General features: G+C 46.1%; 1 protein-coding gene across 1 annotated transcript in view; it reads right to left on the reverse strand.

Moving 5' to 3' along the window:
* The window catches only part of map1b (microtubule-associated protein 1B), a 171,115-nt gene that overhangs the window by 23,075 nt on the left and 126,838 nt on the right, over positions 1-21,202 (reverse strand). Inside the window, exons 4-5 of the mRNA XM_072516146.1 lie at positions 15,234-15,374; positions 8,301-14,292 (exon numbers count right to left, since the gene is read on the reverse strand). Coding sequence (XP_072372247.1) covers positions 8,301-14,292; positions 15,234-15,374 — 6,133 coding nt within the window. The remainder of the gene's footprint in view (positions 1-8,300; positions 14,293-15,233; positions 15,375-21,202) is intronic.

Here is a 21,202-nt window from a genome sequence, read left to right on the forward strand (position 1 = left end):
TACCAAGTGTTGGAAAATGGAATTAGAATTGATAGGTGCTTGATGGCTGGTACAGACACGATAGACTGGTGGGCCTCTTTCTTTTTGTTTTAATTTAGAGTACCTATTTATTTATTTTTCATTTAAGGGGCAATTTAGCATGGCCAATTCACCTATCAGGCACATATTTGGGTTGTGGGGGTGAGATCCACGCAGATACAGGGACAATGTGCCAACTCCACATGGACAGTGACCCGGGGCCGGGATCGAACCTGGGTCCTCGGCGCGGTGAGGTGGCAGTGCTAACCACTGCGCCACCGTGCTGTCCGAGGGGCCTCTTTCTATGCTGTTAAATTCTATGACTTCATTTTCTGGGCAGAAGAGGTTGAATGACATTCATTATCAATTATCACATTGATAAAAGGGCACTTATACCCTTAATTACTAGATTTAACTCTCTGGCAAGTTTAATGGGTAATTAATGGTAAAAATCCAGAAACTTCATGAAACTCATAGGGAGGTTGATGCAAGATGCTATTTTCTTGAAGACAACAGCAGAGCGGTGGAAATTGGCCCGAGACATGTCGCGATTTGCAATTCATGGAGTATCTTTTCCTCGTTCTAAATTGCTGGCCGATTGGGGCATTAATATGAAGAGTAATTGAGATATCGGTATCTTTTCAGGCAAATCTAGCCCAATGTTTCAGATGTGGACAAAAGATCAACATGACGCTGTATCTGGTCCTTTCTCATTTTTACATATTACTCATCATTTTTTTTCTACATTATTTTGTTTTATGTTCAGTTCAAAAACTAAATTTGCGGTGGCGGACACTTTGAACTGTTGAAAATGATATGTCCAGATATATTTCAGTTTAAATCACACAATTACAAGGGAACTTTACAGCTAAAGTGACCATGGTGATTGAGTGCTTGAGACCATTTATTTCTCAGAGCACTTCTTTTTTTTAATAAACAATTTTAATGAGGTATTTTTGGCATTACAAACAGCAACAGTATAAAAAAAATGTACAAAGAATAATAAACATAGTGCAATCACCAACTCCCAACCCGCCATGACCCGCCGAATTAACCCCCTATGCTATGCTACCCTAACCCCCCCCCCCCCCCTCCCCCTCGTTGCACTTCTTTTAATTAGGAATTATCCAAATTCAAAATAAAGTATAAGACAAGAAGAAAATGGTACAATATTGTTCCTAATGTTTCTCTAACCTAAACCACAAGCAAATTGGCATTAGGCAAATAAGATTTGAGAGTTGACTGTGTGATCAAAGATTGGTGTGGGGGATTGGTGTGTTTCTATTTACAGGGCACTGGCACCAGTACTGGGGAAAATGGGAGCTGTACTGTTGGGACAGTCTTCACCCAAACAATGCCAGGGCCAGGGTTCTAATGAGTGGTATAACTAGGGAGGGCTTTAATCTAAATAGTGGGAGAGTAGGATCATGTGTGAAGGGATGTGGTAAATTAAAGGTAAACAAAGAGATAATAGAGCAGTGTAATGATTTGGGAAATTATAACTAGAATGAGACAGGAAGGGACAGAAGATGCAAATTTAAGAATGCACCAGCAGATAATGCCAGAACTTGCAAAAAAATTGGAAAAAAGACAGAGTTAAAGGCTCTGTACCTGAATGAGAGCAGCATTCGTAACAAAATGCAGAGATAGAAATGAACATGTATAAGCTGAAAACCATCATGGAGACATAGGGCTGGATTCTCCGCGCCGCCACATTTCCGTTTTACCCTGCCGGCGGGATGCTCCGTTATGTCGGCTAGTCAATGGGGTTTCACATTGTGGGCAGCCCCACGCCATTGGGAAACCCCCGGGCTGCCGGCAAAACAGAGCATCCCGCCGGCGGAGAATCCAGCCCATGGTTTCAGGGTGACCAAGGCTGGGACCTGAACATGAAATGAAATGAAAATGAAAATCGCTATTGTCACAAGTAGGTTTCAAATGAAGTTACTGTGAAAAGCCCCTAGTCACCACATTCCGGCACCTGTTTGGGGTTGCTGGTACGGGAATTGAACCGTGCTGCTGACCTGCCTTGGTCTGCTTTCAAAACCAGCGATTTAGCCCTGTGCTAAACCAGCCCCTTATGGGAAAAAACATTGAAGGGGATTTGACATTTTAAAATGACAGGAAGCTAGGAAAAGATAGTGGGGTCATTCTGTAAATGTTGGATGTCATTAATACGGTAATGAGAGACAGCCAAGCTTCAAAAAGCAAGATGTAGAATCAGGATACAGGTAAGAAATAGGACCAGCTAGAGGTTGCTACAGGGAGTAGTTTATAGGCTCCCTCGGAACAGTCACACTGTAGGACAGAATATACAAGAAGAAATAAATCGGGTGTGTAAGAAAGGTATCACAATAATTGTGGCTGACTTTAATCTACATGTGGATTGGACAAATCAGATTGGCAAAGGGTAAGATGGAAAATGAATTCATGGGCAGCACGGTGGCACGGTCTCACAGGGACCCGCGTTCGATTTTTGCCTTGGGTGACTGTCTGCATGGGTTTTCTCCGGGTGCTCCGGTTTCCTCCCACAGTCCAAGGACGTGCAGGTTAGGTGGATTGGCCATGATAAATTGCCCTTAGTAACCAAAAATATTAGGAGGGGTTATTGGGTTACGGGGGGTGAGCGCTTAAGTGGGTCGGTGCAGACTCGATGGGCCGAATGGCCTCCTTCTGCACTATATGTTCTATGTCTAAAGGCAACCAAGGAGCAGGCTGTTCTACACCTGATAATGAGCAATGGGACAGGATTAATCTATAATGTCATGGTAAAGGAGGCTCTGGGTGACAGCGACCATAACATGATAGAATTTCACATTCACTTTGAAGGGGAGAATTCTGGGGCTACATTTTAAACTTGAATAGGGGTAATTATAAGGGTATGAAGGCAGAGCTGGCTAAAGTGAACTGGGAAACTAGGTTAAAAGGTAGGACAGTAGAGGTGCAATGGCAGATTTCTATGGAGATTTTAAATAACTCTCAGCAAAGCTTTATCCCAGTGAGAAAGGAAAATTGAACACATTTTAAGAACCAGCATGACTTAACAATATAATAAAGAAGAAGAAAGTAAGAGTATGAGAGAAGCTAGCTGGTAATATATAAACAGAAAGTAAGAGTTTCTACAAGCATTTAGCCAGAAAAAGAGTAACTAAAGCCAGTGTTGGTCCTCTAGAGTGTGAGTCTGGGGAATTGATAATGGAAAACAAGAAAATGTCAGCGGCATTGGATATGTATTTTGTAGCTGTCTTCACTGCAGAAGATTTGAAAAACCTCACAAATATACCTGAAAAACAAAAGGTTAATGGAAAGGAGGAGTTTAAAAACAATCACCATTACCAGGGAAAAGGTGCTGGGAAAATATTAGACCGAAAGGCAGACATGTCCCCAGAACCAAATGATTTGCATCCTAGGATATTAAAAGAAGTGGCTGCAAAGATAATCGAGGCATTGGTCATAATCTTCCAGAATGTATAGATTCTAGAAGGCTCCCAGCAGATTTGAAAAATGGCTCCTGTAACACCTTTATTTAAGAAAGGAGAGAGACAAAGTGCAGGAATCTACAGGTCAGATAACCTAACATCTGTCATAGGAAAATTGCTGGAACCCATTATTAAGGAGGTTATAGCAGCTACTTAGAAAATCATAATGTGATGGGGCAGAGTCAGCATGGTTTTGTGAAAGGGAAATCATATTAACCATATTATTAGTGTTTTGAGGAAGTTACAAGCAAGGTGGATAAAGAAAAATCTGTAGATGTGGTGTATTTGGATTTCCAAAAGGTATTTGACAAGGTGCCACATCAAAGATTACTACACAAGATAAGAATACATGGAGTGGGAGAGGGGGGATATATATTAACAAGGTAAATATTGGTTAGCGAACAAGAGGGATAAATGGGACTTTTTTTTAGATTGCCCAGTTGTTACTAGTGGAGTGCCATAAGGATCAATGCTGGGGCTTCACGTATTCACAATCTATATCAATGATTTGGATGAAGGAACCAAGTATGGCAGATAAAGTTGCTGATGATACCAAGGTAGGTAGGAAAATTAGTTGTCAATAGGGGGATACAAGCCTACAAAGGGATTATAGATAAACTAAGTGAGCAGCCAAAACATTGGCGTATGGAGTATAATGTGGGAAAAGTGTGAACCTGTTGACTTTTCAGAAAGAATAGAAAGCAATATAGTATTTAAAATGGAGGTTGTGAAAGTCTGCAGTACGTGGAGATCTGTGTATCCTGCTACATGAATCACAAAAAAATATTAGTTTGCAGGTACAGGAAGTAATTAGGGAGGTAAATGGAATGTTGGTGTTTATTGCATGAGGAAAAGTATATAAAAGTAGGGATGAATTACTGCAGCTGTACAGGGTCTTGGTCAGACCATATCTGGAGTAATATTTGGTCTGTTTAATGTAATATTTCTGGGCCTGGAAGGGTAAACCCTTTAGTTAGATTCATGCTGGACAAAGGTGTTTGTATGTGTGGGGGTTGGTTATGTTCCAACTATGATTCTATTGTGCTCAGAATGGGCTACAGCATTAAAAGTAAATAAACCAGCAGTGGTTGCTTAGCAACTGGGGCCTTGTAAGGTAGAGAAGCTTTTACGTTTTAGTTTCACTAATTTGATTGCAGTTGGAGACAGAACTTAGGGAATGAACAACTCAACTCTGCCGGATAAAACATCAGACAGGCCGGGAGCTGCAAAGAGGCCGACTTCTTTAAGTACAAGTTACAATCCATATAACCAGGAATTGAGACAGGAAGAACGTTTAAGAGCACTGGAGTTAAGTGAACAGAGACAAAGATATTATTCAGAAGAATTCAAGGAAGAGTAAACAAAGTTAAAGAGGCAATTGGCTTATTGGTATTGTCGCTGCACTAGTAATGCAGAGACCCGGGGGCATGATTCCCCGACCCGCTGCCGGGTCGGAGAATCGCCGGGAGGCGGCGTGAATCCCGCCCCGCCGCTCTGACGGTGGCTGCCGAATTCACCGGTGCCGTTTTCTGGCGGGGGCGGGAATCACGCCGCGCCGGTCGGGGGCTGTTGGCAGTGGCTCCCCAGCGATTCTCCAGTCCCCGATGGGCCGAGCAGCTGCCCGTATTCGGCCAGTCCCGCCGGCGTGGATGAGACCAGATCCATACTGGCGGGACCTGGCTCTGAGGGTGGCCTGCGGAGTCCTCGGGGGAGAGTGCGGGGCCCCCACAGTGGCCTGGCCCGCGATCGGGGCCCACCGATCTGCGGGCGGGCCTGTGCCATGGGGGCACTCTTTCCCTCCGCGCCGGCCTGTGTAAAGCTCCACCAAGGCCGGCGTGGAGAATAAACCCCCTGCGCATGCGCAGGAAACACGCCAGCGGTTCTGGGAACACGCTGGCGCTCCTGCCCATGCGCCAACTCGCGCCTGCCGGCGGAGGCCCTTCGGCGCTGTTTGGCGCGGCGCCAACCCCTCCAGCGCTGGCCTAGCCCCCAAAGGTGCGGAGCATTCCGCACCTTCCGGGCGGCCCGACACTGGAGTGGTTCACGCCACTCCTTGGCACCGGTACGGCCCACCCCGCCGGATACTGGAGAATCCTGGCCCCAGAGTCATGCTCTGGGGACCCAAATTCGATTCCCACCACGACAGATGGTGGAATTTGAAATCAATAAATATCTGGAAATAAAGGTGACCATGAAACCATTCTCGCTAGGCGTTAAAACCGATCTGGTTCGCTAATGTCCTTTAGGGAAGGAATCTGTCATCCATACCTGGTCTGGCCTTCATGTGACTCCAGACCCACAGCAATGTGGTTGACTCTTAAATGCCTTCAGGGATGGGCAACAAATACTGGCCCAACCAGTGACGCCTACAGCCCATGAATTAAAAAAAATTGCAGTAACCAGATTTGAAGTGGGACAGCAGCCGTCAAAGGTAAATCAAATGTCTGATGCTATTTTAATACAGTCTGGGAATCGAGAGCTAAAGCAAATGTGAGCAGTTTGTACAGCAGTTAAGACAAAGAAATCATAAAGGGGCTGGTGTCAAATCGTGGACTGTATTTGCTGTTAAAGGTAGAGTGTAAGCTTTGTTTAAAAATGCCATTTGGAAAACCGGGGGCGTCATTCTCCGACCCCCCCGCCGGGTCGGAGAATGGCCGTTGGCCGCCGTGAATCCCGCCCCCGCCGAAGTCTCCGCTCCCGGAGATTGGGCGGGGGCGGGAATCCGGCCGCGCCGGTTGGCGGGACCCCCCGCTGGATTCTCCGGCCCGGATGGGCCGAAGTCCCGCCCAGAAATTGCCTGTCCTGCCGGCGTAAATCAAACCTGGTATTTACCGGCGGGACCAGGCGGCGTGGGCGGGCACCGGGGCCCTGGGGGGGGGGGGGGGCGCGGGGCGATCTGACCCCGGGGGTGCCCCCACGGTGGCCTGGCCCGCGATCGGGGCCCACCGATCCACGGGCGGGCCTGTGCCGGGGGGGGCACTCTTTCCCTTCCGCCTCTGCTACGGCCTCCACCATGGCGGAGGCGGAAGAGACTCTCCCCACTGCGCATGCGCGGGAAACTGACAGCGGCCGCTGATGCTCCCGCGCATGCGCCGCATTTCCGCACCAGCTGGCGTGGAAACAAACACCATTTCCGCCAGCTGGCGGGGCGGAAATCCCTCCGGCGTCGGCCTAGCCCCTCAATGTTGGGGCTAGGCCTTGGCGCCAGTCGGCGGACATCCCGCCGTTGGGGGAGAATTTCGCCCCTGGTCTGGATTTGGAATGCAAACCGATAAGGGAAAGCATAACTATGAGAGGAAATTTTAAAGCTTGTTTTTGGGCGTGGAGTTTGAAAACTCTCACGTGACAATCATCTGGGGGATTCTGAGGAGACAAATATTCACTTGGGATTCAGAGCGGAGTGTTTGTATTGGCCACAGCTAATCTTTGTGCTTAATGGGGACTTTGGGTTAATGGGCCCATTGTATCTTAATATGTACTTTGTTATCAATGTTAATCTTAAAATCGGTGTACATTTGTTAAGCCAAGGGAGGAGTAAAGGATTATTGTACAATAATCCAAATTTTCATGTTTAATTAATGCTTTTTTTCTTTTTGTTAAATCTAACTAGGAGTCATAGAATCATAGAATGTACAGTGCAGAAGGAGGCCATTTGGCCCATCGAGTCTGCACAGGCCCTTGGAAACAGCACCCCACTTAAGCACACACCTCCTCCACCCCATCCCCTTAACCCAGTAACCCCAATTAACGTTTTTGGACACTAAGAGCAATTTAGCATAGCCAATCCACCTAACCCGCACGTCTTTGGACTGTGGGAGGAAACCGGAGCACCCGGAGGAAACCCACGCACACATGGGGAGAACGTGAAGACTCCACACAGACAGTGACCCAAGCCGGGAATCGAACCTGGGACCCTGGAGCTGTGAAGCAACTGTGCTAACCACTGTGCTACCGTGCTGCCCCCGAGTCCTCTGACTCTTCCTCCACATTCTATTTTTTTAAATAAAAATTACGGTCTTTTGAGTCAGGGTTCCATTCTTGCATCTTCCCGTTCTGTTATAACATCTAGTGGGATTGTAACACTAGTGTTGATTGACCAGCCAGCCTGGTTCAAAGTGGAATATCAAGAGATATGCAGGTTAATGTTGGACTGGATTCATCCCACATATCCCTGAAATCCAATAACCGAATGAATAATAAAATCTGAAAATGCTGGAAAAACTCAGCAGGTCTGGCAGCATCTGTGGAGAGAGAAACAGAGTTAATGTTTTGAGTCTGTATGACTCAAAACAAGAAGCAGGAATTTCATTAATTCTGTGCTGATAAGCTGCAGTTTTAGTTGGTCAAACTCGCAGAGCAGTTTTCAAAATAAGAGGAATAAATGGCTCCAGGTCGATAGTTTTATTCCTGAGGAATTCTATAGCAAAGTGTATCAAAATCAAATAACAAGGAGCACTGTGAGTAAACAAGTACTCTATCGTTTAGTGCATTCCTGTTTCTCCTTAACACTAACTTATTCAAACTTGAGGTGATGATACAAGGTGGAAGGAGTTATGTACCGTTTAAGGTGGGGGAGTTTCCATACTATTTCCCCAATTACCTTCTGTAACTGTGGTGATGATCAACAGAAATCCTTGAAAAATGACATTACTTCCTCCTGAGTTTCCACCAAGATTATGGAGGGAGATCAAGAGGAAATTCCAGGATAATGCATTTATTCATTTTAAAAGAGATTAAATACTCAAAGTGTGACACTCTGGCTCTAAATTCAATTATTCAATACATCTGATCTAAACATTTTACCTGGATTTTTAGTAGCATGTGTAGATTTTGAGTTTGTGGTGTTAGTAGCATTTTTTGCTTCCTTGTCATCACCTCGAGCGCTCTTTACTTCTGGATTAGTGCTAGCTTTGGCTCCTTTCTCCATTGACTCCTTCTTCTTAGGAGAAGCTGTTTTTGCAGTTTTATCAACTGATTCCTTAGTAGATGCTAGTGTAATTGTTCTGGAAGGAGCACTTGAATGCTTTGGTTTGCTGTCAGCTTTTCTGGAAGGGGAGGAAGACTTTGTCTTTGCGGTCTGTTTTTTGGTCTTTGTTCTCTCTTTAACCTCTTTCTTCAATGGCTTGTCTGCTTTCACCAAGCTCTGTTCAGTCGGCAGTGCTTCAGGGTCTACCATGCAAACATCTGGATGTGGTGGAGGAGGACTAGGGTCCTTTAAAGAAACAGGCGGGGGATCCATTTGCCTGTGCACAAGTGTTCTGTCTGTAGGAAGAGTTTCTGATTCATCCTCAGAGTCTAAGGCAGCATCTGCAGTGATCGAAGGGCATTCTTCTGTTCCAGGAGGAAAATCGGAATCGGTCTGTGATGGAGCTGACTCGCTGACTGATGTTCCTGGGGTATCGTCACATTGCCGAGCCTGCTGCTTTCCACCGGATGGGGGCTGCCCTCCTCCTCCCTGAGTCAGTGGTCTTTCGAGATCTTCAGGGGCATCATCTTGCTCAAAAAATTCTAATGGGCTTGGATTGATGAAAGATGGGGAAAGATCAGCCATATTGTGCCTGAATGAAGTAGGAGTTTTAAAACATGTATCAGCAGCATGTTGAACCTCTGTTGAATGCCCTGTTCCAAATGCAAAATGTCCAGTTCCAAGCTCATGAATGTCTTTGGCTTTATCTTGTTTGCTGCTGAATGCCTGCATTTCTTCCATGTCAGACTGCATTACTGGAAATTTGCTATGAGAGAGGGCATGCTCTTGGAATGAGTGTGATGCATAAACAGCAGATACTCGCTCTGAAGGCGATACCATGGATGATACCACTGGAGTTTTCTCCTGCAGCAGACCTGAGCTAGGTGAATCAGATAGGTGCAGGTGAGGTACTTCTTTTGCCAATGAAAGGGGCTGCGCAAGATCAAACATCTGCAGTTCCTCCTGTTCCTGCAGTGGAGAACCGGTCTGTGGTGAACGGGCATACGATACCCTTTCTGAATGTAATGGCACTCCGGAGGTAAATGATTTTCCAGATAGTATCGAAGTACAAACACCATATTCCTCTTGCAGTGGAGAGCTTGTTTGTGGTGTACGAGCAGATGAAGTTGATGGAGAAGCCTCTGTTGGTGGAGTTGAACCAAACTGCAAATTATCTCTTTCTTGACCATAGAATGATCTGTCAAGCGGGGGCAAAGCATGTTGGATAAATCCAGACTCGTGCATATCTGATGGACTATAATCTACTTCAGTGGGCCCATTTTCAGATATGTGCTGGAAGCTGGCATTAAACGCAGGTTGTTCAGGAGATTGTCTACTGAAGTCCAAAGCCAAAGACTGTTCAGGTGACTCCTGACTAAACTCCACAGACATTGTTGAATGCTCAGGTGACCTAACTTCCTGTACAGGAGTTCTGGATTTTGCAGTTTTTGGAGACACCTCGGGAGGAGAAATTGACATTGGCCTTGGGCAATCCTCTCTAGAAGGTGAAACTTCAGCTTCTTGGAAAGTTGTAGGTGTTTGGACAACAGATACTGAAAGAGATTCATCTACTTCAGTTGAATGAGGAGACCCAACTTCTGCATGCAATGAGGGAGATACATCATCTGCTGTAGGTTCTGGGAAAGAACTCGTGGCAAGAGATGCTGTTGAAGCTGAAGCAACACCTTCTATATGGGAATAAGTGTCTTCTGCTACCACCTCATCGACAGGAGTAGCTGATTTGTCTGATGTGGTTCCTTCAGAAATAGACATTTTGCTGTCTTCTTTAACCGAACCGATTTGACTGAGATCGACCAGAGTTGGGGACAGTTCAGATGCTATTTTATGAGCTTCAAAGGGGCCAAGTGACGGGAGGTTTGGAACAGCACTTTCTTCCACTTTACATTCTTGGCTAAAACTATCTTTGGGTGTCAACAACTCAAAGCCTACAGCACGCTCTTTTACAGGGGGTGCAGGACTGGATGAAAAATCATTAAACGGATAAAGACGGGGTGAAGAAAGTAGTTTAAGCTTATCACTTGAGAGTTCCATTGCACCTTCAAGAAATTGTACTGGGAATTCTTCTCCGTCATTTGAAGAGCTATCGACAGGTGAACTGGAACCCAACATTGGTGGACTTCGTAGTGGTGACAAAACCTTTTCTACAGGTGATTCTGAATCAGGTACAGGCTCATCCATGGGGCTATATCTTGGACTGGTTTCATCAATTTTCATATCATCAGTCTCAATAATAATTGGGGCTGGGAATTTTCCTGTTAATTCAGTTGCAACTTTGCTGTTTTTCTCATCAACTGGGGACTGATAAAATGGGGTGTGGCCAGCACTAGGAGAACCAGAATGTGTGGGAGATGCCATCTCTAGTGTTTTTTCTTCGGGACTAGCACAATGATCATCTGGAGTTTCATGATCAGAGGTTGTAAGATCTGTGGATGCCTTGATATGTGATGAAGTCAAATCAAAGTTGACATTATGATCACTCAAGGGTGACCTAGACTGTGGCGATGAGCCAACTGGACTCCTTACCGGGCTCAACTTGGCGTCAAGATCTTTTATTTGTTTCTCCTGTTTTTCAGTCTGTAGGTCCTCCTGTTTTTCAAATTCATCAGGTTTAGGAATGCAAATGCCAGTCGATGGGCACTTAAAGCATTTGTCTTCTTCCAGAGAAGATGAGGGAGATATTGTTGATGCGGATACTGGATAATCATCACCTTGTGTCACTTCGGTTTTTGAAGTTTCTAATGAGAGTCCATTGTAAGTGTCAGGAACAGGAGAAAGCTTCGCTCCCTCACGAACCTGAGCAATAACAGTAGTTTCAAACTTTGTCATGCTGACAAACTCCTGAGTAGGAGACTCAGTCTCTTCATTGTTGGTCTCATCACTCATAATGTCTCTAGGTGTGGACATTTCATCCATCGGGGTAGGTTCACTCGAAATCTCAATTGTAGACTGCGTAAAACCTGATGTAGCTGTAAATTCTTCTGGTGGTTCTTCATGGGTTTCTTCATCAGAAACTGTTATTTCACTTTCAAAATCAGTCGGTATTGTCTCATTACGAATTGACAAGGTTTGACCAATAATTGAAGAATGAAGTGCAGGGAGTTTATCCAAAGTTGCACCAGGCGATGGAATTTTTACTTTATGCATCTCAGTGGTTTTAGTCTCACCGATATGTTTCTCTTCATAAATTTCAGCTTCTTCACTAAGATCTACCCTATTCTCTTCATCTTCTTTCTCTTCTTCAGCTTCGGCCTTTTCAAGAAAGTCTTCTTGTTCTCTATGATCATCTCCCGCTTCAGATTCTTCCGTTTCTTCTTTTTCTATAATCTCTTCATCTTCAACTGGTTCTTCAGTTTCAATTAACTCTTCTGCTTCAATGTCTTCAATCTCAGCCTTTCTTCCAGTTAAGATATGCTCATGTCCATTTTTGCCTAGAGGCATCTTTTCCACTATATCTTCTGCTAGCTCTTCAACATCTTCAGTCTCTGCCTTTTCTTCATAGTCACCAGGTTCAGAGGACTCTTCAAAAGCAGCACCTTCATCTTCAAATCTTTCTAATGCAACCTTATTTCCCGATTCAATGTACTCTTGAGGAGACTGTTCAAATTCGCCTTCTGCTTCAGTGGTTGTTATTCCTTCATCGGGAGACTCATCTGTCTCTAAAGAATCTCCACGAATTATAAAGCCTCTTTTTTTCGCAAGTGCTGCTTCTTGCACGTCATTATTTATTGCATTTTCTGTTGGGACAATAGGTCCTTCAATATCTCTTTTCTCCTCCTCCTCATTAAGTTCTTCAAAGTCCTTGGTTAAATCTTCTGGTGAAGACATTAGTGATCGTTCGATCTCAAGTTCATCTGTGGCCATTGCAACTACTGTTGCTGCCGCCGCTGTTGCAGTTGCTGCTGCTGCCCCCGCCATGGCGACTTTTTCCATTTTGGTCTCTTTCTTGCCTGGTTTTGGCTTTCCTTTTTCTTTTGGTTTACTTGTAGTAGTGTCTTCCTTCTTAAGCGGTTCACTTTTCCTTTCCACTTTGGGTTTCGTTGGTAGTTTTTTGGCCTCAATTGCAGTCGCCATTTTTTTAGCTTCCTTTACAGGTTTCTTCGGCTCTTTCTTGACATCTCTGTCATTTTTTTTAATTTCCTTCTTTTCTTCCTTTTTCACTTCTTTCAATGGTGTTTCTTTTTTCTTCACTTCCTTTTTAATCTCTTTCTTTGCTTCTTTCTTTACTTCTTCTTTTTTGGGTTTCTCTTCTTTTTTGACCTTTTCTTTTTTAATAACGGCTTTGTCTTCCTTCGCCTCTGGCTTTGCACTCTCTCTTTTTACTTCCTTTTCTTCTTTCTTCTTGTCTTCCGGCTTCTTGGCTTTAACCTCTTTCTTCACAACCCGTTCCCTCACAGGTTTTGGTTTGTTCTCCGATTTTAGCTTGTCATCCCTCGGCGTTTTTTCTTCAAGTTCCTGTTTAGCGGTTTCCTCCTTTGCTTTTGTTTCCTTTTCCTCAGGCTTTGACTGTGACTCTGTTCTGGGTTTTTCCCTCTTAACCACGGGTTTTTCCTTCTTTTCCGCCTTTTGAAGTTTTTCTTTGATAGCTTCATGTTGATTAGCTGCAGTGGGCTTCACCACCTCTGCTGTTTCTTCCTTGGCGTCCTTCTTAACTCCTTTAGCAGCGGCTGGCTTCGAATTAGATTTAAGACTCTCCTTGCTGTCGCTACGTTGCTTCATCTTGGCCTGTTTAACAGTTGGGACGGCCAGGCCAGCTGTTAGCTCTTTTTGAGTTACCACTGGGTGTTTAAGGAAATCTAAGTCTTTGAGTTTTTCTAATCCATCCAGGACATTGTACTGTGGAGCATTTCCTGGGAACAGGGCTCGTACTATTTTTTCAGTTGGATTAGCTGGATGCCACACAATCAGTGAGGATATTGAGGTCAAATATGGAAATGAAATTTCTGCATCTTTGCCATTTGGTAACACTAGTCCAGTTTTAGCTTTGTTATTGCTGGACCAATGTTGCATGAAAAATTGTAGTTCTTTGCTCCCTTTCACTGGATTTAAAATGTACATTTCCAGTCTTCCCACGCCCATTTTCTGGAACAGTATTACCGGATCAATAACATTTCCTACAGTCCTATACAGGGGTTCTGGTTTTATGGACAATTTGTTTAAATACTGGAGAGTAAGACAGGTTTCCTCAGTATTTCTCCTGACCCTGAAATTAGGTTGCAAGTTTGTCATATTTTCTGGGACATTTAGAAATACAACCCCCAGTTCAGGCGAGATCAGATTTTTCAGCCAGTCGCTGTTGGCTGTGGACCCTTGTGACTGCTCCTCTTCCAGCTCTGCTATCTTTCGTTGCAGTAAACTGTTGACTCCGGGGAGATTATCAGCTCCATTGTGGGTGAGTAGAATTGAGTCGACTCGGTCCAAATGTCGAACCAGTTTCCAGAAGCATGACTTCCGATCCGAACCCCCGTTTATAAGCATGTTAAACCCATTCACGGCAAACAGTGCTGAGTCCCCTCTCCCGCCGGGGAAAATGTAGCAGCAAGGTTTTGACAGCTTTAGGAAACCGCCCGAGGCTGGGGGCTCCAATACGTCAAAGGATGACGGTACCTCAACCGATTCGGAGAGATATTCAGTGAATTCCGAAAGTCCTTCCATTTCCGGTAGAATGGAGACCGAGTTCAGTTTTATATTGATGAAGTCCTGCAGATTATGCTTTTCCAGGTTTGTGTTTTTCCAATCGCCTTCCTCAAGGCAGAATAATGTGAGGCTGGCTTTATTGGCTGGATGTGTGGTGCTCAGTAGCTCTCCAATCTGACAGCAGAATAAAAGATAATACTTAATTAGTAATTAGTTGTGAAAGACCTCAATTAACACTGTGCTGCCTTTTATAAATAGATTGCAGTACATTCAGTTCCTGCCAAATAAATTATAATTGCTTATCAGGAATATTTTCAGTGGAAAGAAACAATGCAATATCCTTCCATTCGTACTTTTCATTGCCAAAATAAATGTAAATATTTTGAATTGCTAATTTTAACTTTATGTAGCTAAATTATAAAGATAGCACAACTTTTTTGCATGCATTTTCATTTTTCTCTTAGTCTCAATTCTATTCAGTAAATCCCTATCCATTTACAAAGATGTAAGAACTGTATTTTGCCATTCATGTTCCCCACATGTAGGTGTATTTAAAGGTCATTTTCTCACCACCTCTTGGTGACTATGTATCTAGAGATGTGCAAAGCCTGATTACCGTAAACAATAATTAACGTTATTGTAACCTGAAACCTCTAGGTTTTGCAGGAAAATAATGCAGTTATGTAAATTTATGCAGATGACTCAACTAAATACAAAACACGACTTTGGTACCAATTTTGTCCTTGGTGTTTGTAATGACTTTAAAGGAGAAAGTACCATGTGGATATTTGCTTACAGTCTGGAATTTCTGTCTTGCAAGCAAGAAATTGTTAAATGCATATAAACCTGCCTGTTTACCACAGTCCAAGGGGAGAGCGCAATGTAAGCTGAACTGGCATCATTTTTTACTTAAATGCCAGCACAAAGCAATGGCTGGATGGCACACCAGCATATTTGATAATCCATTTCTACTGGTAATGGACTATTCAAGTTTCTTCAGCCCCGAATGGTTTGATGCCACCTCTCCAAAGGGCCAAAGCAAATTTGGTCAAAGCAATGTTTTACTGCAGACCAACACTAGCAATATCAGAGTGTAAAAATGTTTGTTAACTTACCTCCTGGTCTGTGAATATTTCAATAAAGTTCTGAAATGAGAATGAACCAGATTGCAGAATCAGTTCCCCTGTATTTTCACAGCATTGCCCAGTTAGCACCAGCAACTTGTGTCGAGCAGCATCAGTGATCAGGAGGCGTACCTAGGAAAATAATTCATGTCTTAGAAATGCGGAGCCAATCGCTGCAAGCGTATATTCTACAAACGTACACTCCCAGATGAAGCTTCTCATGCCTGTTGACCTCTCTTTAGGAATAACCTAATGTCTTCTCCCAGAATATGAAGGTCTGGGACGGGAGGATGGGAAAATTGGACAGATTTGCAGTCCCCACATTGAACATTGCGGCTGGAACAGATGTTGGAAGTCACGGTGAAGCTCATTCTAACATGGTAAAGATGTAATAATGGCACAACGTGAGAGAGGATAGGTTCCAAGATTTTCCAATGTTGAACCAGATGTTTTGGTTGAACAGGCGCAGAGATTGAGAGATGTACGCTATCTGTATGGACCAAGAGGCCCACTAGATAATCTCTCAGCAGGTAGTGGGACCAGGTGGCCATGATGTTCAATTCCAGGAGTCAAGCCCAGGGACCTAGATGCAGTTAAAAAGTTCAATGACATCACAGGAGTGGCTACGGTCAATGAACGTGTCTTTAAATGCCATGTCCCACCAACTGCACCACTTGCCTCAAATGATGCTTAATGCACAACAGTCCCATCACTCACCTGTCAGTCAATAATTAGGGCGGCACAATGGCACAGTGGTTAGCACTGCTGTCTCACAGCGGCAGGGACCCTGGTTCAATTCAGGCCTCGGGTGACTATGCGGAGTTTGTACTTTCTCCCCGTGTGTGCGTGGGTTTACTCCGGGTGCTCGGGTTTCCTCCCACAATCCAAAGATGTGCAGGTTAGGTGGATTGGTCATGGTAAATTGCCCCTTAGTGTCCAAATAACAGTTAGGTTTGGTTACAGGGATAGAGGCATAGGGAGGGTCCTCTTTCCAAGGGTTGGTGCAGACTTGATGGGCCGAATGGCCTCCTTCTGCACTGTTGGGATTCTATGATTGTAATCTCTATCAATCATACCTAACATCCATAGACGTGCCTCATCCTTACAGATGGCACTGTTACAAGCCTCACACCCATATAAACAAAATGTCTGCTATCCAATCAGGACATAAATGCATTGCAGCACATTGAGTGATATATTTTGCGGCGCATTCAGTGATATATTTTGCAGCGCATTCAGAGATATATTTTCTTCTCTCTTACAAGACAAGGTGGCACACAACAAGAGGTGCTAACTGTTGGGGGACAAGCATGGCTGCCCTACCTTACCTCAATGGAAGAAACAGCATCACCATTATTGGAGTGGAGCTGCAGAGGCCATGGTTAGTCACAGCTGGAATATCAAAGATGACGGCATGCTTATACCTAATTCCCCTCAACTCTTCCGATTTACCAGCTACAGGTGACCTAAGCAGGCATTCCTCCCCTCCCCGACCACAACCTCATGTTCTTCTTCTTTCAGGTACTAAACAATTGCTACCTGGAAGGGCAAGAAGTGATGGAGAAACAGTCAGTAAATCTCACACTTGTCGCCACTTGCTCAGGTACTGACACTCCGCATCACTTTAGGAGCAGGATCTACATGTGATGAGATATTGGGCATCAGGGACTTGCAGCCAGAGCAAGGTGCACAGATGTCGGCTTGCTGTAGGGTGAGGTTGCTCATGAATTCTGTTGCAGAGGACTCAGGTGAGCACTTTGATGGGACAGGATATAGAAGAAGGCTGATGTGTATATACAACCAAATACTTGATGCATTGGCATGCCTGCCAGAAAGCCTGTGAGTAGTTTTTAAAATTCATTCCTGGGATGTGGGCTACGCTGGCTAGGCCAGCATTTTTTGCCCACCCTATCTAATGTAGAGGTGGTGGCCAACTCCAAAGGCACACTTGTGGACCCAACCATAATGCAGCATGTAATGACTGATGCCCCAGCTTCCATTACAGCACAGGCACCAACCACCCACCCTGGTGCTACAATGGAAGCTCAGACTTCAGTTCAGCCAGCTCATATTGCTGCCATCATGGCTGCTGATACCAGTTTTCAAAGAAGCTTGAAAAATGTCACAGCATTCCAGCAATCTGTCCTCCAGCACATCATTAGAGGCACCACTCCGGGGCAGTGGTAGTGACTCTGTGGAGCACTCTCAGACTGGCAGCATTCGGTCTTCCAATACTGCCACTCTATCAGGACCCTTGTTGTGCCTGTCAGCTAGCCAGCCCAGACTATTCCTGTCTATGCCGAGATGGTACAGTCCAAAGTTTAGCCTCCTATTACCCCAGGTCATCCTGCAGGGCCATATGCACTGACAGTCAGCAGCCTTCTGCTGGTCATCAGCAGCCACTGGGCTACTACTGAACAACAGCAGTAGATCAGCCAAGCCACATGGGGGAAAACAGGGAATGCAGAAGCATGATTAGTTGACATTTGAAAGTAATATGGCAGGATTGAATTGATACATTTGGTTTGGAATGTTTATTTTCTGCTGCTTTTATTTTTGTAAAGTGGCCAAGCAGACACCCTAATGATCAGTGGCAGGGAAGGTAAGGCAATGAAGTTACTGTGAAAATACCCTAGTCGCCACACTCCGGCGCCTGTTTGGGTACACCGAGGGAGAATTCAGAATGTTCAATTCACCTAACAAGTACTTCTTTTGGGACTCGTGGGAGGAAACCAGAGCACCCGGAGGAAACCCACGCAGACACAGGCAGACTGTGCAGACTCCACACAAACAGTGACCCAACATGAATCGAACCTGGGACCGTGGGGCTGTGAAGCAACGGTGCTAACCACTGTGCTACCATTACCCCAGTCTAAATAATACACGCAGCCGGGGAAGGCAGACGGAAGGGGGCTTCTCAGGTGAAAAGGAAGAGCTGGGGAAGGGGGGGGGGGACCAGTAACCTCATTTGGAAAGTGCTTCCTGCCCATTGGCAGAATTTTCCCACAATTGGACAAAGAGTTAGGCCCTGACTGAAAACCGCCATGTTTCTCGCCAGATGCACAACCAAATTTTCAGACCAGGGGCTGGATTCTCCGCTGTCGGGATTCTCCGTTGCACCGGCAGACGGGGCATTTCCCGACAGCGGGGGGATGCGCACAATGGGAAACCCCATTGGCCGGCTGGCAAGACGGAGAATCCCGGGGGGGCGCCACACCAGAAATCTGGGGCTGGATTCTCCGCATCCTGACGGCAAAATCGCGGCCGGCGCAGGGGCGGAGAATCCATTTTCCCGCACGGAATCGGGACCGGCGCTGGTTCCCCGATTCTGCGGGCCCCAAAAAGCGGCGTACCGCGCCGCCTAGGACCTACCTGGGGCCATTGCCAGAGGCCGGCTCCGCCCCCAACCGGCCGAAGTCCTGACGGCGTGGTGCAGCCGGTTGGGATACTCGCGTGGCAGTTGCACACACAGTCCACCCTAGTCGGGGGCGGGCCGATCGCAGGGAAGGCGGGGCCTTATGTGCGGCCGGGAAATGTTTGTGCGGGCGGACAGGGTTGGGTGCACGGCTGATCGGGGGGTTTATTTTTAGGGCACTGCACCGCGTCTGAGTCTGCCATAGAGCATGGCGCCGCCGCTGGAGGCCGCCATCGTGCGCATGCGCGGCCTCAGACCCGGAAGTGTGGGGGCCCGTATCTGCAGCTAAAGCTGCTTGATCCACGTCGGATCCCTGCTAGCCCCTGCAGGGCTTTGAATATGGGGCCTTTTCACACGATTGTGTTTGGCGTGACACTCCACCGTTTTTATGACTGCATGCCAATGACAGGCTTCTCTGCAGAGGTCCAAGTAATGGCAATGTTGTTTTAACACATCAATGATCTGCTCAATCACCTTTCCTGTGTCAGCATGGGTTTCATTGTGTGCATAACTTGGGTACCAGCATCATAAGCTATGTCATGTGTGGACAGCCCTTATCGTCCAGTGCCATCTTTGCTTTGTCATAGTGGCTCAAATGGAGATGGTGCAGCAGACTGTCACAGGAAGAAGACATCATGATGGCTGCCAGGATGCTGGGCTTTGACCTACGTGATTCACTGCACACAGTCGCACACCAACTGGATGTTGATGGAGTGGAATTTCTTTGTTATGTTACATCCCAGAGTTAGCATGCAGCATCTGATGAGATAATTACATAAGAAATTGGAGCAGGGCAGGGCTATAACAATCCTTTCGGCTCCGTCATGCAATATGACCATGGCTGATTTTCAACCTAATCCACTTTCCCTCTCACTCTTCAGGTACCATGATTTCTAAAAATTTCAGCAGTGGACTATACTCAAGAACTATATGGACCCGCAGCCACCTGGAGTAGAGAATTCCAAGGGTCCATATGCATCTGAGTGAATAAATTTCTCCTGGTCGCAGTCCAAAATGATTGCCCCTATTTTTAATACCTTTCCCTCTATTTTTAGATTATCAAGGGAAACAGCCTCTCAATGTCTACCTTGTCAAACCCTCTTAAAATCTTATGGGATCAACTGAGGATGGCAGAAGTGGAGTCTTTAAGACGGAGATAGATAGGTTTTGGATCAATAAGGGGATCAGGGGCTATGGGAGGAAGGCAGGAGAATGGGCACGAGAAAAATATCAGCCACGGTTGAATGGCGGAGCAGACTCGATGGGCCGAGTGGCCTTGTCTTCTGGGTTAGGGGTGGGATAATTCTGTGGTAAATGTCTAAAATGGTGGGTACGGTTGTGTGGGGTTGATTTTTCTTGTGTAGGGGCAGACAGTGAAGATGAGCATGAGGAGTCAGAACTGCTGTCGGTGTGTATGTTTTTTTCCGGGCTCTCAGCTGGATTGGCTCCTTGCTGTAAGGCAGTGGGCAGCCAATCTGTCTGTGTAGTTACCCACTTGGAGGCAATCAAATGCGCTTGCCACCACTGACGGTGGAGAGATGCCCCCCCCACCCTACCACATGTGAGGCCAGCAGATGGTGGTGGCAGCCTCCCTGCAGCAGTCTGGGGTAGGGATGGTGGGGGGAGCAGTGGAGACATCAGACCTGAAGGCTCCATTCTGCAACACAGTAAAGGCCATTGCTGCTACTGGAAGGGTTTCCCATCCAATCAGAGAGACCTGCCTGCCTCTCTAAAAAAAATGTATTAATTTTCACCTCACTGACAGCACCTCCATTTTGGAGCACCCCAATGTTCCCCCAGTGAGCACCCTAATGTTCCCCCAGTGAGCACCCTAATGTTCCCCCAGTGAGCACCCTAATGTTCCCCCAGTGAGCACCCTAATGTTCCCCCAGTGAGCACCCTAATGTTCCCCCAGTGAGCACCCTAATGTTCCCCCAGTGAGCACCCTAATGTTCCCCCAGTGAGCACCCTAATGCTCCCCCAGTGAGCACCCTAATGCTCCCCAGTGAGCACCCTAATGTTCCCCCAATGAGCACCCTAATGTTCCCCCAGTGAGCACCCTAATGTTCCCCCAGTGACCACCCGAATGTTCCCCCAGTGACCACCCTAATGTTCCCCAGTGAGCACCCTAATGTTCCCCCAGTGAGGACCCTAATGTTCCCCCATTGAGCACCCTAATGTTCCCCCAGTAAGGACCCTAATGTTCCCCCAATGAGCACCCTAATGTTCCCCCAGTGAGCACCCTAATGTTCCCCCAGTGAGCACCCTAATGTTCCCCCAGTGAGCACCCTAATGTTCCCCCAATGAGCACCCTAATGTTCCCCCAGTGAGCACCCTAATGTTCCCCCAGTGAGCACCCTAATGTTCCCCCAGTGACCACCCTAATGTTCCCCCAGTGACCACCCTAATGTTCCCCAGTGAGCACCCTAATGTTCCCCCAGTGAGGACCCTAATGTTCCCCCAGTGAGCACCCTAAAGTTCCCCCAGTGAGCACCCTAATGTTCCCCCAGTGAGCACCCTAATGTTCCCCCAGTGAGCACCCTAA

Source organism: Scyliorhinus torazame, chromosome 9 (genome assembly GCF_047496885.1).
Source record: "Scyliorhinus torazame isolate Kashiwa2021f chromosome 9, sScyTor2.1, whole genome shotgun sequence".
In the NCBI taxonomy this organism is placed as follows: Eukaryota; Metazoa; Chordata; class Chondrichthyes; order Carcharhiniformes; family Scyliorhinidae; genus Scyliorhinus; species Scyliorhinus torazame.